At 40.0% G+C, this 16,554-nt stretch overlaps 1 protein-coding gene across 1 annotated transcript in view; it reads right to left on the reverse strand.

Annotated features, from left to right (window-relative positions):
* Positions 1-1,815: 1,815 nt before the first annotated feature.
* FOXO1 (forkhead box O1) overlaps positions 1,816-16,554 on the reverse strand; it is an 86,294-nt gene continuing 71,555 nt past the window's right edge. Inside the window, exons 2-3 of the mRNA XM_074960041.1 lie at positions 6,155-7,511; positions 1,816-5,834 (exon numbers count right to left, since the gene is read on the reverse strand). Coding sequence (XP_074816142.1) covers positions 6,168-7,511 — 1,344 coding nt within the window. The 3' untranslated portion in view covers positions 1,816-5,834; positions 6,155-6,167. The remainder of the gene's footprint in view (positions 5,835-6,154; positions 7,512-16,554) is intronic.

Here is a 16,554-nt window from a genome sequence, read left to right on the forward strand (position 1 = left end):
CCTCCACTCTTCACACTCACTTAATTCTTTCCTGGCCTCTGCCACTGAATGCCTCCATGCATTAAGCTGTGCCCTATCAGTGTGGGAGGACTGCATGAGCTTGGAAAACATGTCATCGCAAGTGCATTTTTTTCACCTTCTAATCTGCAACAACCTCAGGGATGGAGATGATAGGAAGAGCGTAGAAACATTCTACACTCTACGATTCTGGGGGGACTGCATGGTCACCTGTGCTGCTGAGTACGCCATGCTGACCAAACAGGAAATGAAATTCAAAAGTTCCTAGGGCTTTTCCTGTGTAACTGGCTAGTGCATTGGAGTTCAAAGTGCTGTCCAGAGCAGTCACAATGGAGCACTCTGGGATAGCTCCTGGAGGCCAATACCATCAATTTGTGTCAGCACTACCCCAAATTCGACCCAGCAAGGTCGATTTTAGCTCTACTTCCCTCGTCAGGAGGAGTACAGAAGTCGATTTTAAGAGCCCTTTAGGTCAACGGAATGGGGTTGGTTGTGTGGATGCAGTCATTTTTAAATTGACCTAATGCAGCTAAATTCGACCTAACCCCGTAGTGTAGACTAGGCCTTAGACAGTTAGAGTACAGGGATGCTATACAGTAGTTTTCCTTCCCTGGTCAGTCTAGTCCTTGTATTCTGATTGGCCTTGCTGTCACATCTGCATAAGCACTGTGGAGTTATTTCTCAGTGACATAGTTTGTAACTACCTGTCCTCTGCAACTGGCTGACACCCATTACTAGTCAAGAATTTGCATAAACTTCACAATTCTTTCCAGCACTATTATGAATATGCAAATCACTTGACTCATTGGTTACTATAATCCTTCTGCTCCAGAACTCAGCATTTCCAAACTGTTAAAATGGAGATACTTAAACATCTTTTTTATGTAGCTAAAACTTGGGGGGGGGACCCCACCATTTACTTGAAAAGTGCAGGAGGGACACAGGGAAGGCTCAGAAATATGGGACTGCAAAACGTAGGAAAGCGAAAACTAGTCTCTTTCTCTTCTTCAGGTACAGTCCTGCTCGCTTTAAGGTCAGTGGGTATTTTTGCCAGTGACTTGAATGGAAGCTGGATTTAGCCTTCTGTAATCCCCTTCTCTCCCCCTCCCTTTGCAGGGCTCTGAGAAACTTGTTACTTGGTTTGTAGGGGAAAAGAGGCAGTTATTATCTAATAAAACTGGGAGTTAGCCCCTCTCAGTTTTGTTTGGAAACATAACCTAAACAAGAATTAGGGTCAAATCTGGCTCTCTATTCATGGGAGTTGCCCCCTATTGATTATAACAAGACTATTTGCATAATAAGTCAACCATACAATCTGGCCTATGAATTGCAGCTGTTATGGGAGAAAAAGCATTGCTGTCCTGGGGGGGTGGGGAGAAATGAAAAGATGGAAATGAAGAGGAAGAGGAAGAGGAGGGAGAGAAAAGAGTAGGGAAAAACAGGGTCAATAGATTTTTAAATTCTTCAGCATGGAAATTTGAATAATTAAACATTGAAGCATAGCAGAGACTTGAAGCTGTTTACCTGGAACTATCATGTCCCGGGCTAATAAACTTGAGATCTTTGGCTTCAGAAAATTGCTACAAACACCTCCTCTTCCATTTCAGAATTTATTCAACCACCCGGGTTATTTCTGGATTAAGCACCCTCAGATTATAATAATGTGCTCCATCGTTTTTTAAAAAAGGTTCTGCTGACACCCCACTCGCACCCCCTCCAAAACCTGTTCCCCTTCCCACATCTAATGATTTTAGGATCTAAGCTGTAACGTGTGCTAATTTAAGAGTAATTCCTTCCTGTGGTTTTATTTAAGTTTTTGTTTCACATTTTCTAAATATATTACATAAAGTTCTAATACATTAATCACCATCTCATGTCATAGCAATTTTATTAAAAGCTTATACTTACAAATATGCATTCTGAAGGGATTTCAGGAATTTTTGCAATTTTCTCTGAACCAGGCTTGTTGAACCAATGGCAACAATGCTTGAGCTGGGTAGAGCAGCTTCCAGCAACAAAGTATATCTACACAATATATCTTGTCAACTCAGGCATGGATTCTTCTTGTGTTTAGTCCCAAAGAGTTATAAACAAGTTAGTTTTATCACAATATGTTGTGATAAAATACTTAACACAGCCCTATTAAGTTACTGTACCTGATACCATTCCAATTCCAGAAGAAATTCCAAGAGATAATTCCCCTTACATGAAGTACTGGAAAATCTGTTAGCTATTTTGCAGTTAGTGTTTGCTTATTAATATGGTATCATCTTGCTGAAATCCAAGACTTGGTACCATGAGGTATTTTTCCACATAAAATTGCTAATGCCAACAAGATTGTCCAAATGGGATCATCATTATTAAAAATATTAGGCAGTAAGGAATGTAATTACTACAGTGTTTGAATATGACAACTGCTAATCACAAGTAGAATCCTGGTACAAATCTCATTTCCAGTATACAAGAAAGGACACAAAACCTTTTTAACATAATTTATATACATTTATGGCTTTATACAACAGTAAAGGATTGTTCTTGTGTCTGTAGGTACATCAGGCACTTCTCTGAAAATATCCAAATATGAACTTTAATTCTGCGATGTTGCTGAATAAGAGCAGTGGAACACAGAAGTGTTGTTACACCACCCACGAGTAAAATTAGCCATATTTACAAGCCATTCTCTGGTGATATTGCTGGTTTGTGGAACAACCCTCAAAAAGGAGGCAAGTTTTAATGCCAAGGTTTTTTGTTTGTTTGCATAAACCACGCTGCATTTTTACGTAATGATTACAAAAAACATGACAACATCTTATCTAAAATCAGTTATAAATTAAGAATCCTAGCAATTTCATAATGAAAATATGAACTTCAAATCAGTAAAAAAATAAAAAAGTACTAACATACATCCAGTGGTTTAACAAGTGCAAATTTTATACTATTTTATAATTGGTCCAATTTTAAGTTCTCTCCTCTTCTTAGGGATGCTCTGTTGACTTAAGCCAATAATAAGCAGTACAACTTTTGCTTATACATGTAGGCAATTTGTCAGTTTATCAAAGCAGAGCTTTCCAATTAATGCATCTACTATCTAAACATATATCATATAGCTATATTATGGAAACAATACATCTTTATATTTAAAATATCTGAACAGCTCTATAATACAATATACTTTTAATAACAGTACAAACCAGAGAAAAGTCAAAACCAAAGCTGCATAGGTAAGATCATCTGCACAATTCACAAAGCAATCATTTACAATAATTCTGACAAACTAATTTACTCCAACAGTTCGGTTCTTTTACTGAAAAGAATTTATTACTAGAGGTCACATAATGTTTGCTTTCATGACAGACAACCTACCCTTCATTAGATTTCACAGTATCCCACAGTTACAAGCAAAAATATTAGAACTTTGACACACAAACGAAATAAAAAGAAAATGCAGAACCAAAATTCCCACCATCTATAAGTATCTATTCTGATAATGATCAAACAGGACTTCCTGCAGTCTATTTTAATTAAGGAACTGTTGCGTTCAAGCTCATCATAGCTATAAAAGAAAGAATGTTTGTAAGTTATACAGTAGCAATAAAATTATAAGAGGTAAACTGTTAAATGTAGAATTTTCAGCTCCTGCACCAGAGGAGGATTTCAAATTTCAAATTTCAAAGGGTCTCTCTTTTGGCACATAGAGGTCAAATAATTATATGACTCAGTACTTCACTTACTCTAGTCAATTGCCATTGGAGAGCAAAAATTCTGCACATGCACCAAAAAGGAGGCTCTTTGGAAACTGGTCCCAGAGTCTTCTGCTTGTGCCATGGCCAAGAGCTGTGATCACATTTCAGATATCATTAATTTAATAGGGAAGTTATTAGACAAATGCAGGCTGTTTTAGTGATCTGCCAGCACTGAGCACACACTGTAATTAATATCATGGACTTTTTTATGTTGTGTTTGTTAATCTTCACTCGGCTGGCACATCCCACAAATGATCTGGAGAATGACGATGGAGAAGATGGGAGCTAAATTGGGATTATAATCACTTTCCAGTTATGGATCACTTGAAAATAGTACAGCAGAAAAATTCATTTCCATCCCTGGGCCTATTGTAAAAATTGCAAATATTGTAAGTGCAGAATAAAAATCCTCAGTTTTTTAGTTGGTTTTTGTTTTTTTAATAAACAATGTGCAGTAATCAGTGGCAGGCAGGCAGGTTTACCTCCCCATTCATCCCTCAAAACACAATTTAACTATGTAAATACAGCAAATATTTACCAAGTAAAGGCCCAATCCTGTAAACCCTGCAATGGGCCCAATTGCCTAAAGGTAAAGGTTTGCAGGACCAAAGCCTTAGTAACTAAAGCTATCCCTTCTCCCTAAAACTCTTGTGTTTATGTAACTTTGCTATTTCGCTAATCTTCCCCACCCCCAGAAATCGAGAACAAATATGTCCTTGCCCTGAAATGGTATATAATGCAAGTTTTATCCCCCATGTAGTTTTATAGTAGCACTTTCAAACCCCCTAAAATAGGGTGTGATAATAAAAATGCTGACAGACCCTAAAACTAATGCTAAATACAAATGGAAATTCTGTCATTAACTTTATTAAAATATGAACATTCTTAAAACAAAGATCCTGCTTTTGAGTCCACAAACATTATGAGACCTCCATGAAATAAATACAACATGAAGCATTGTACAAGCATCTAACAATGAATACTTAACACTTTGTGGTAGTCAGAGTTAAAATGGTAATAGAAGCTGATGAAGTTTCTAAAAATGCATATATAAAACCGATTAAATATTTCCTAAACATGAAACGGAAAGTGTCTGTCTATACACATCACTCTTCTGCCAAAAAATATGGGACAGAAATGTTCTGAATGCAAGGTACTCATTAAGCTTTTTTCTTTCTTTAGTAGCACTCTAAGGTGCTAAGCAAATATATAAAAATGTTCACTTCATCCAGTTAAAATACTGTATAAATGAAGGTTATGAATGCTGCCAGATTTTAGATTCTGTAAATTTTTTTAGGTAGGCTATATAACAAAGTAAACTTTAATTATAAGAACAAAATAGCTTTATAACTATTCCAAATATTCTCTCAAGTCCAACAATACCATTCATTAATCTGGAAATCAGACCCACAAATATTTTTGCGTAAATTTACATAATAAAAAGATCGGTAACATACCAATTGGTATATAATCTATTGTTTGTTTTGAACATTGACTATTCAATGACCTTATCTGGATCTTATTTACCAGGCCTCTGTTTTCTCATATGAAATGTGTATCAATTTTAACAAATACAAGGCAGTTCATACAGCTGCAAAACAATGTCCATAGTTATCTCAATTCATCAGTTCAACAGAACACGGGTAACTTCAATAAAAGTTAAACTTACTCAGGGCATGAGACCACCACAGTATTACAAGAAGTTTATAGGGTTTTTTTTGGACCAAACAGATATTTTTTTAAAAAATAATTCTCCATCTACAGCTCATACTGTACAAAAACTGAAAGCACAACATGATGCAAAAGTATTTTCTGCGATTATATGGTGTAGTGAATTTGGCACTTCAGAGTAATGAAATTTCCAATGGCACAGTTCTTATCTACAGCAGCACATAACCTGCAAACACTGGGCAAACATCCTGTACAGGAAAAGTCTGTTTGCTGCCAATTTTGACAAAAGGAAAAAATGAGAACAGTTTTATCAAGAAAACTAAAAGAGGGGCGAAGGACATCTTTGGACTACTTTTCTCGGTTCCTGTTGTCAGACAAGTCTGAAGAGCTTTAAACTGTAGCCTAGGGGAAAAAAACAGAAAAAACACAATGAAACAAAATACAAAATTAATGTTCACAAAGAAGCAAAAGAGATAGAATACATGCTCCAAATAGCTCTAAATAAATGCTAGAAGTCTGTATTAGGTATCCTCATTGCATATGTGTAAGTGTAAACTAATTTACAACCCATTAAAAAAACTAGCAAGTTAGACAACAAAATGATGGTAGATGCAGGCACTGCAAACCATTAAAGCTTTAAGCAATTCCAAATCTGTTAAAGCCTGTACTTTTCCTTTAAACTCATTTTCAGATTTTTTTTTTTAAATAGTATGAGAATTTACCTTGCACTAACTCCTAGCCCGACACCCAGCTATGTGTGGTGGTCTTCACACTGTGTGGAAAACTTTGGTTAGGCAACACACTGTCAAAGTTAAAATCTAATGTTTCTCCATCCATAAGGTCATTACGAATAATTGACTCCATGTCACAGTCCAACCGTTCAATTAACATGTCATCTAAGTCACTGGGAAGCTTCTCCTGATGGAGAGAAACAATTCCCACTCTTCCATAGCCATTGCAACTGTTAACAGCAGCATAAGGGTTCATTGTATTCATATGCATTGGGTGACTCATAGGCACTTGTAATGAAGTTTTCACTGTGGACAAACGATTTAAACCTGAAGTATGTGACATGGCATTCACTGTGTGTGACAAGGCACGACCATTAACTGCAACTGTTGGCTGATTACGTCCTTGGTGTGGGTGGGCATTGGGAGTCATCATCTTGTTGTGGGATGGTTGATTACCATATGTTGACATCACTGAATCTGAGACCATCAGCACATTTTGGCCCAATACTCTACCACTAGGTTGAGAAACGCCAGTATCTACTGATGCCAAGATATCATTGTGCGGAGGAGAATCAGAAGTTAGTAACTCCTTCAGGAGTCCTGCAGGACAGTTATATTGGCTGATCGTTCCATAGCTTGATTTACTGTCTTGAAGAGTTTGCATAGGCATCTGGGGCAAAGAGTTCATGCCAGCTTGAGCATATGTAAATTTTCGGTAGTCTGGATTTGGTGAACCTATACTTGTGGTTGGTGATGCAAATGAATAACCTGGTGTTTGCTGCATCATTGTCGCTGGTGAAGACTGGGTCGATACGGTCAGTGATGTACTAGGTGACAACAGGTTGAGATTATCCAAAAGATTCTCCATATTTTCAGAATTGCTCATCTCTGAAAGGCTGGGTAGAGTAGAAGCCATTTTGGTTGCTGATGAAGGATATACCATAGAGTGCACATCCCCATCTCCAAGGTCATCTTGTTCTGGCAAGATTGGAGAAAGTCTTCCACTAATTGTACTAGCATTAGAGCTAGTTCTAGGTCTAAAGGTACTCCAGTTATCAAAGTCATCATTACTGTGAGAGTTGGGGCTTGCAGGCCACTTTGAAAACTGTGATCCTGGGCTGTCTCCATTTCCTTCTTGGCCTGACTGAAGGGCTGCCTTTTTCTTGGCAGCTCTTCCTCTGCTTTTCGCAAACTTGCTGTTGTTGTCCATGGATGCTGCTCTTCTCCTAGGTGACTTTCCACTCTTTCCTCCTTCAGGGTTGAGCATCCACCAAGAACTTTTTCCTGTTCCCTCATTCTGCACCCTGATAAACTTGCTGTGCAGCGACAGGTTATGACGAATTGAATTCTGAAAGATAAAATATGGGATAAGAAAAGGGCCAGTTCTCTTTATCTCAACATGCAACATTTAAATGAGCAAGCCGTTCTGATGCTACTTGTGTGAAAGATGCTATAAAAATAATGATGACTGAATTACTGTACAAAACACCAAAAACTTAACTGCTGTACCCAGTATCTTTTGTGGAAAAGGAATATTTTGCTTAATACCATTAATGTAACCTATATGTCAAAAAATATTTTGTGCATCAAATCTCCTTATAAACACAACCAGGGGCATTACCAGCAGGTTCTGCTAGACATCCTTATTTACATGATTTTAACTCCTTCGCTGGAGAGACGAAAAAACCCTTCAATTTTTCATTTGGTTTGAAAACTTAAGTGTAACGGTAAAGCTTGGAAGGGTGCTAATTGAGAAAGATATGTATTTGTTCAAGCCAGTTTTGAACCAGTTAGCCATGCATTGTCATATAATTTATCATATGGTTTAATTGCATTTGACATGATAAAAAGAAGAAATTGGCATGTGCCAGAGGCATCAATTTGAAACATGATAAGAGGACACCAAAACCAGAAAAATTCACTGAAGAACTGGTTCTCAACTTGATTGTATGAGTCCCTGCTAAAGTGTAGCCTGCATTTAGGCAATTTTATTAAACAAATGGATTTTTTAACCCAGTACATGAGCAACTGTTCCATTTCTATCTCTCTCTCTCTCTCTCTCTCTCTCATCACACATACTACCCTGCAGTAATATCACAGCTTCAGGAGGGTTACTTCTAAACAAAGAAGATTTGAATAATTATAGTTTTGTGACAAAACATTTATTAACACAACAAACGGTTTATTCACCGGTTCAAAAATTTACCCTTTATAAAAACTCCTAAATGCAGGCCTCATACGAGACTGGATTCATTACAATCAAGTTGTAAAAACCTATTTTTCTGTAATATTTCTTTTTTATTTTAAATAAAACTCAAAAATTATGCTAAAACATGGGATTGCTGTAAGACAGCAACTACAAGAAAGTCCAGAGTTTATTAATATTAATGTTGTTGATAGCACTTTAAAGCTAAAGCATGACCCAGCCTCAAGAATACAATCACGTAAGCCCCAACCTGCAAACACACACAAGTAGTCCCCATTGAACTCTCTGAGCCTATTCACATGCATAAGTAATTTCAGGATCAGGTCCCAAGTTAAACAGATAAAAATTGCAATTGCTAAACAATGAGGAAAGAGCGAAGACAAACAGCAGAGAGGAAACATGACTCATGGAGAGCTAAACTTCATCCTTAAAACCATCTTTTTCTCCTTGAACATTTTAGTATGTGAAATTAACCATTCTAATACCCAAAGGCACAAGAGTTAAAGGATGACTGTACCTCTGCAAAGAGAAGACACTGCTCATATCTTCACCAGAGCCACTGGAGCTTCTAGCCACCTTCTGAGACATGAATGGCTTCAGAAAAGCCACTGACCCCAGGAGATCCACAGCCAGCCAGAGAACACTCTGAAATCTCATGCCATTGATAAGCAATTTTGCATAGCCTAGCCCAAGGCCCCCATTCCTGCTGAAGGCAAGAAAGGGGCAGCATGTCTGCCTAAATGTTCCTGGTATTATTCCTCAAGTACATGAGCCAAGATCAAAGGGGACCGAACCATCAGGCAGGAACCCAATAACTGAGGATCCCACATGAGGAATAGGGGACAGCATCCCCAAAAGACCATCCTCATGCTAAGGCCATCTGACAACTGGACACTGGTCGGTGGAGGACAGACAAGTCTCCAGATGCACCTTCTCCAGTCCTGACCAACCCAGGGAGCTTTTTCCCCCTCCATATGCTGCTGCAGGGCCACAGCCCTGTTGTTACAATTGTGGTCTACCCCCAGTTGTGAGTTCAATGGTCAGAAACTGGGTGAAAGCTCAAAATGTTATACTACCTACAACAGTGAGTATTGACAGAAAGGGTATGAAGAGATGCAGAAAGACTGGATTAGTGCAAATTAGAGGGCCTATCAGACCCAAGAACTGTCATGACTTTTAAACAGGAGAATGGAACTGGAAAATGATGGATCAAAATTGGTGTGCTGGAAATTAGGCCTAATTGGTGGGCAAAATAAGATCTGAGAAGATGGCTTATTCCACCCATCACCCCCTTTTGAGGTACTTAAAGAGAGACTTTAGGGATTAAAATGGCAAAATGGACTCCTTGTGGATTCCTCAGGAAAGGCTGGCAGGCCTCTGCTTCACTCCAGAGACTGTGCCCGTCTCTGGTGAGCCGCAAGGGTCATTTTGACACTCAGACCTCAGGACACCAGTTGGAACACCTGACCACCACTGCTGGACCAGCGAGAACTATGGGATTGATATATATGAGATTCTGCTCTGTCCTTCCTTCCCTTGTGTGTTCCTTTCTGTCCTCCTATCCTCTCTCTCCCTCAGCTTTTCAACTGCACCAGCCTAATGGAATAAGATGGCCCATCCAGCCCTTCCCAGCCTGAGGAGGACTGGTGAAAGAGGAACCTGACCGGGGCAGCCAGCAGGGAAGCAAGCAAGCAAGTCAGGGTCTAGAGCAAGAGTGGTCATGAGTGGCCAGACAGCTCAAAGCATCTACCCGTGACTGACCAGCCACCTCAAGTCATAAGAACATCAACAAAAAGCCACAGTCCTCCACCATTGCTATCTCTTCTTTCCCCCTTGTTTCTGGTTTGTCAAACGCAGGAAAAGTAACCACCAGTCACAGGGTCAACTCAACATTTTACAGCAGAACTAACCCTTTCTTCCCCACAAAGGATTATTTCACAAAATAAGAGACTAACCAATATCTTCTCTCTGAAAAAGGAACTTTTAATCACAATGAATCACACTGAGTTATGCCAAACAACTTCATTTCCAAAATGCTTTATGTTTCATTTTTGATTCTCTCTGTCTCTCTCATGTATTCTAATCAATATAGTTCTAAATCCTGGTGTGACATTTCTAATGTGTTTGCCACAGGACTAACCAGGCTGAGGTCTCAGGGTTTTGAGTGCAGAGACATTTAAAAGTGCTTAGTGTTATACACTGACAGGGCCATGTTAACACCTTCGCCTCTTTGGGCCCACTTGTTCCTCTGAAATTAATACAACCACCCTTTCCTTAAAGCTACCATCATTCAACTAATGAGTACATCTCACTGCCTGTACCAACACCCAGATGGAAGAGGTTAGCTTGCTGACTTGGTTGAGACCAGAGAAGGCAACTAGAGTATTGTCTCTCAACCATCTGAAGTCTCTAGCTGCTATGGGACCTGTCAGAGGATTCTCTTTGTGAGGAGGGGCTCTGCCACATGTGGAGATGAGCAAATATTGATGTCCCAGCTCTGTGACACCAATCTCTTTTTAGTCCAGCTCCTGGGGCCACAGAAAACAGTTTAAGGAGGGTGGCCTGTTCTTCTGTTCTGTCTGAAGGAGAAAGACAGAAGTGAGCAAGGGTAGCAATACCTTCCTGACAATGGCTCTAGCAACTTGGGGCATCTCAAGAGGCACACTGTCTCTCTTTTTCCATGCAATGGTGGCAGAGGCAGATCTATATCCAGGTGGAGATACAAAATGCTGCCAGCAAGTCAGCAGTGGCAGGCTCCTCTCCCACGCTAGCTACTGAAGATGCTTTCAGGGTCAGGTACACTGAAGATCTTCAAGACTTCAAAAACAAAGCTAAGAGTATTGCCAAAGGCTCTGCTGCAAATGTGAGCTGCCTCACTGCTGCAGGGAATCTAGAAGAATTTTAGAAACAAAAAAAGTTTAAAATTGTCTTTTTAAAAGGTAAAAAGTAATACAATTAAAAAAATACATATCAATATTAAGGCCAGAGTTTCCACCCTCCATTGTGAAGGGGATGTTTTTGTTTGTTTGAAACAGGCTCTCTAATATGAAATAGTTAGAATGGGGATATGCCCTTCTTTGGCATACTACATCTTTCATCTCTGATCCGAGGATATGTACTCTAGTTAGAACAGTGGGGATCACCATTTTTTATTCTCATATAAGGGCCTGACCCTGTTAGGTGATAATACTGCCTGTTGATGCTGTGTACCTCTTAACCACCATCATCTTTGCTGGGAGTTTAGGGCTCTCAGTACCTTGCTGTACCCAGATCGAATGCCCTTCTTTTCACCACACCTGGCATCTTAGGTACTGGCTATAAGCCAATGAGGGCCAAAACACAACCCCTGTGGAGGACCAAATGTCACTCTTCGGTCAACCATAAAGTTCACTGTTGCCCCTTCTACAGGCTGAACTGACTCCATCTGAAGCACTCTTGAGTGGCAACAACTCAATGTTAAAAGAAAATTATTCTGCAAGGCTGTTGATTAAAAGCCTCCTGCACTCGTTCATTTTTATTGTATTTTGTAAACATACTCCACCTTGGCACAGATTTAGTGTTTACTATAAAGAAAAGTATCAAACACACAAAACATTAGGCCATACAAATGCAGCAACATTTAACTCCTCCTTCCCTTAAAAAAAAGTGTTAAATATTTAAGAAATTACTGCAATTCCTTAGTCATCAAAAATGTTATAAACGGGTATTAGTGTACTGAGGACATTTGAGGTCACTCTTTGAGTAACAGAGCTGTCTCCTAACTTCGCCAACAATAAAAAAAATTTTCCTAACAGGAAAAAGTTTGCAGCACAGAGCTTGTTACATAAATTCCTGTTTTTCACACAGCCAGCAGGACATTAAAGAAGCTATGATTTACTAACTTGGAAAAAGTGTTGAAGAGGTAAATCTTGTGAAAATATGCATGGCTGTTAAAGTGATGTTGTGTCTACAGACCTTTGCCAGACACAAACATGACTGATAAAAAGTGTAGTTTCAGCAATGGAACTTGGCAGCAAGATGAGCAAGTGTGGTTGCAAGATTCAGAGGCATTCGTTTCCGAACCACCAGCCAAGCGCCAACGTGTAGCTTTTTTTGCTGCGGATCACTTAAAAACTGTTCTTTAAAATTTAATTTGAAGTCAACCCTTTAAACTGGATTTGAAAGCCATGAAATGCAAATTGTATTTAAACTGATTTTAATGCACACAAGCAAAGCGTGCCAGTTAAATTTCAAAGCATGCAAGCTGGAATTTTATCAAAAGCTAATTATGAATATGGTAGGACTGCTGCCACCTGTGGGGTGGTCCTTGGGATTGATTCTATATCTTTGATCCTAAAAGAAAGTTAATGAAGTCTCCAGTTCTATTTGACCTTTGAAAAAAAACTGGCTCTGCTGTATTTCAGTATAGACTATGGTTTATGACTGCTTGCTATTATTTACTTATCTGAGAGTCAGAATGTACCACTGTAATTAACAAATACAGTACTGACTTTGTAATTAGCAAATATATAATCAAATTTAGGAGGACCCGTGGAAGCTATTTGTTTCTGTCAATGCACAAATTTTTTAGCTATAAATTTACTTCAACCAATTTTAAAATGAGGTAAAAATCTCTCAATCCGCCCCACCCCTTTTCCCTGTGACATAGTGACTTCAGCTGCTAATATACTGAATTTAAGGCAAGGATATAAATGTATTAAAAAAACAAGCAATCCAAAATTAATTGGCAGATGCCTGAAAACGATAGCTTTCTTCATTTTCTTCATCTTCCATTTTCCATCTTCATTCTCTCCTTCTCTAAAGGGAGAACACCGTTTGTTTTTTTTCGTTTTTTTTGTGGGGGGGGTAGATTTCACACTGTTTACAAAGTAAATTGTTCTCTGAAGTCATATTTTTGGTTAACTGTGTGGAGCAAGGGACATTTGAGAAAACATCTCCACTGCAGTATATCCAGATTAATAAATATGGACAAGAGAAATATGTACAATTAGGTTGGTTTTATTTTCTTCATACCGAAAGATGATGCAAACATGGGACTGAGAAGTAGGAAAGATAGGTAACTTACCCTACAATAACTATGGTTGTCAATGTGCACCCCACTATAGCCACGCATGCACCTCGTGCGTCAGATCGAAGTCTTTTGAATAGCACTGCCCGTTAGAGCTGTGCATGCACCCTCTGCCTCCTCGTGATATCTTACAAGTCCATAACTGGTAGGGCAGCCACAATCCTTCCTCAGTTCCCTCACAACTGTCAGTGGCCTGGCCTGGCCTGGCCAGGAATGTCGCTGGGGAGAGTGTTCTCTTCCTGTTCCTAGAGTGTACTGGAGATCGACTGCTAGAAGAATGTGAAGGACAAACCCCAGTACATCCTGTAGGGCCCCAGCAACATGCCATAAGGATGTGGCAGACTTGTTAGATATTAGTCACCTGAGGGTGGAGCAGCAGGCCCCTGAGGGAGAGCCCGCTGGCCTTTCAGTGGTGTCACCTATGGATCTCAGATGAGAGGGTTCTTTGCTCAAAAGGATGTGAGTACATATACCCTGGTGATGGAGGGAAAGAGTAGATTTCCTCTTGAGGTGGCACTAAGGTATATGGTGCTCTCAGTACCAGGATCTTCATTGGTACCAGTAAGTGCCTCTGTATCAAAACACAATCCTGGTTCTTGTAGGGACACATCAAGTAGCTGTGGTTCTGGTACAAGCATGGATGCTGCATCCTTGGATCACTGGTACTGGGGTTGGTGTTGGAGGCATTTTTCCTGTCCTGCAGACCACTATGTATCAGCAGCTCTCCATGCCACCTGGGGCTTAGTGGTTCTCTCTCGTGAGGCCTTAAGAAGATTGACCATGCGTGAAGGCACTGAGCGACACCTGGATTCTTTGCCTCTGTGTTCACAGTCTTCTCTCTTGGTGCTGGACTTCAGTAGTGGAGCGGTCAGCACCTGCTTTGGTGCTGGTGTTGTCTTCTCTGCTGGTGGGCTCTGCTTTGGTGCTGGTATCAGTGCTAACGCTGGTCTTCGGTGTCATGTTTGCCAGGTTGGAAGCTGGACAAAGCTGATTTGTCCAGTACCAGGCCTCTGGTGACTCTCTCTTCTCCATGTGAAGAAACCTCACAAATTGTTCCAGGAGATGAAGTTTTTGGTGGCATTGGAACAATTTTTATAGTGATTGTGCTGAGAGCCATTGAACCAAATTGTAAACCCTGCATATGATGGAAACCACTTCAAGTCAGGGGGTGCTGCCGCCATCACCCCTAGTTCTAGCAACCTTGTATCAACCTCACATCTTGCGACTTACACGTTCTCACTGTGAACACCAGGCATACTGACAGGTTTCAGAGTAACAGCCGTGTTAGTCTGTATTCGCAAAAAGAAAAGGAGTACTTGTGGCACCTTAGAGACTAACCAATTTATTTGAGCATGAGCTTTCGTGAGCTACAGCTCACTTCATCGGATGCATACTGTGGAAACTGCAGAAGACATTATATACACAGAGACCATGAAATAATACCTCCTCCCACCCCACTCTCCTGCTGGTAATAGCTTATCTAAAGTGATCATCAAGTTGGGCCATTTCCAGCACAAATCCAGGTTCTCTCACCCTCCACCCCCATATACACATACAAACTCACTCTCCTACTGGAGAGTGGGGTGGGGGGGTGAGAAAACCTGGATTTGTGCTGGAAATGGCCCACGCTGATGATCACTTTAGATAAGCTATTACCAGCAGGAGAGTGGGGTGGGAGGACGTATTGTTTCATGGTTTTGTTTCATGCATCCGATGAAGTGAGCTGTAGCTCACGAAAGCTCATGCTCAAATAAATTGGTTAGTCTCTAAGGTGCCACAAGTACTCCTTTTCACCAGGCATACTGAGCATCTACTCATTATATGGGACTCTCCTAGACAAAAAAGGCATTTGCTGAGCTCATTTTGCAGTGGGATTAATCTGTCACAGGAAGGCAGGGCTTGGAGCCCACATGCTTACGATTTGCCATGTTGAGGTGTCTTATACAGAAAGTCTTATGGAAGAGTGGGGGAGCCTGACAACCTAATTTTTAGTCCAGACAGATCAAATTCATCGCAGCAGTTCTTCACAGATGAAACGGAAGAGTTTTGAAGGAGTTTGGGAAGATGTAGTTGAAGCTACAGACTAGCAAGTTGCACACTCGCTGGCCTCTGTGTCGCTGCCGTGGTTAGTACGAAGGAACTGAGGGTCACAGCTGCCCTGCCCATAAGGCCCTCCTACAGAAGCAAAAGGAGGCAGAGAGCACATGAACACCCCCAATAGGCATTGCTCTTCAAAAGACTGATCTCGCACGCACATACACCTACAGCGGGATCCACATCGACACTCTACGAAGAGCTTCAGATGTCTAATTCCACATCTGCCACTAACTCACTGGGGGGGCATTGGGCAGGTAACACAGAAACCTCTTTATCTCCGTTTTCCAATTTGTAAAACTGGGTTGATAACATTTTCCTATTTGCCTCACAGGGGGTGAGGAAAGGATCAAAGCAAACACTCTAGAACTGTAAAACGTTATGTAAGCGTTAAGTATAACAGTAATGATACAGAATATACACACATGCAAATACAGAGAAAGGAACAGTAATGCACCCATTCCAAACTCATGCTGATATAACCCTGCTATCACGTCACACTTACATATTTCTATTTCTAACAGGGACAAAGCCACTCGCAATGTATGTAGATCATCTAAATGAGTGCAAATTAAACCTTTATAACTACTCTTTGTATAAAAAGGATTCCCAGCTTCATGCTTGAGTGTAATATGAATATATTGTGCACTATGTACATGAATACTTGCTAATATATCATTTTACTTTTAATGGGAATAAGTTTGTGCTGGAGGAAATGTAACATAGGACAATCAGAATTATTTGAGGTGAAAAGCACAGTAATGATCGCCAGAGACATTTGTGAGATATAGAAAGGCAGTCCCTCCATTAAAAAATTCAGCCTACATTAAGATTTAAAATTAAATTTTGTGCAGCTACCATCAACACAACTACGTGGGGAAAATACCAACAAATACTACAGTGTGGTAACTGTTGAAGATTCTGTTAAAGAAAACTAATCTTTGATTGGATGCAGTATCTGAACTGGATACTTTATATAAACAATAGACTTTGCTTAGAATTGAGAGTCAAAATACTGAACTA

Source organism: Natator depressus, chromosome 1 (genome assembly GCF_965152275.1).
Source record: "Natator depressus isolate rNatDep1 chromosome 1, rNatDep2.hap1, whole genome shotgun sequence".
Lineage (NCBI taxonomy): Eukaryota > Metazoa > Chordata > Testudines > Cheloniidae > Natator > Natator depressus.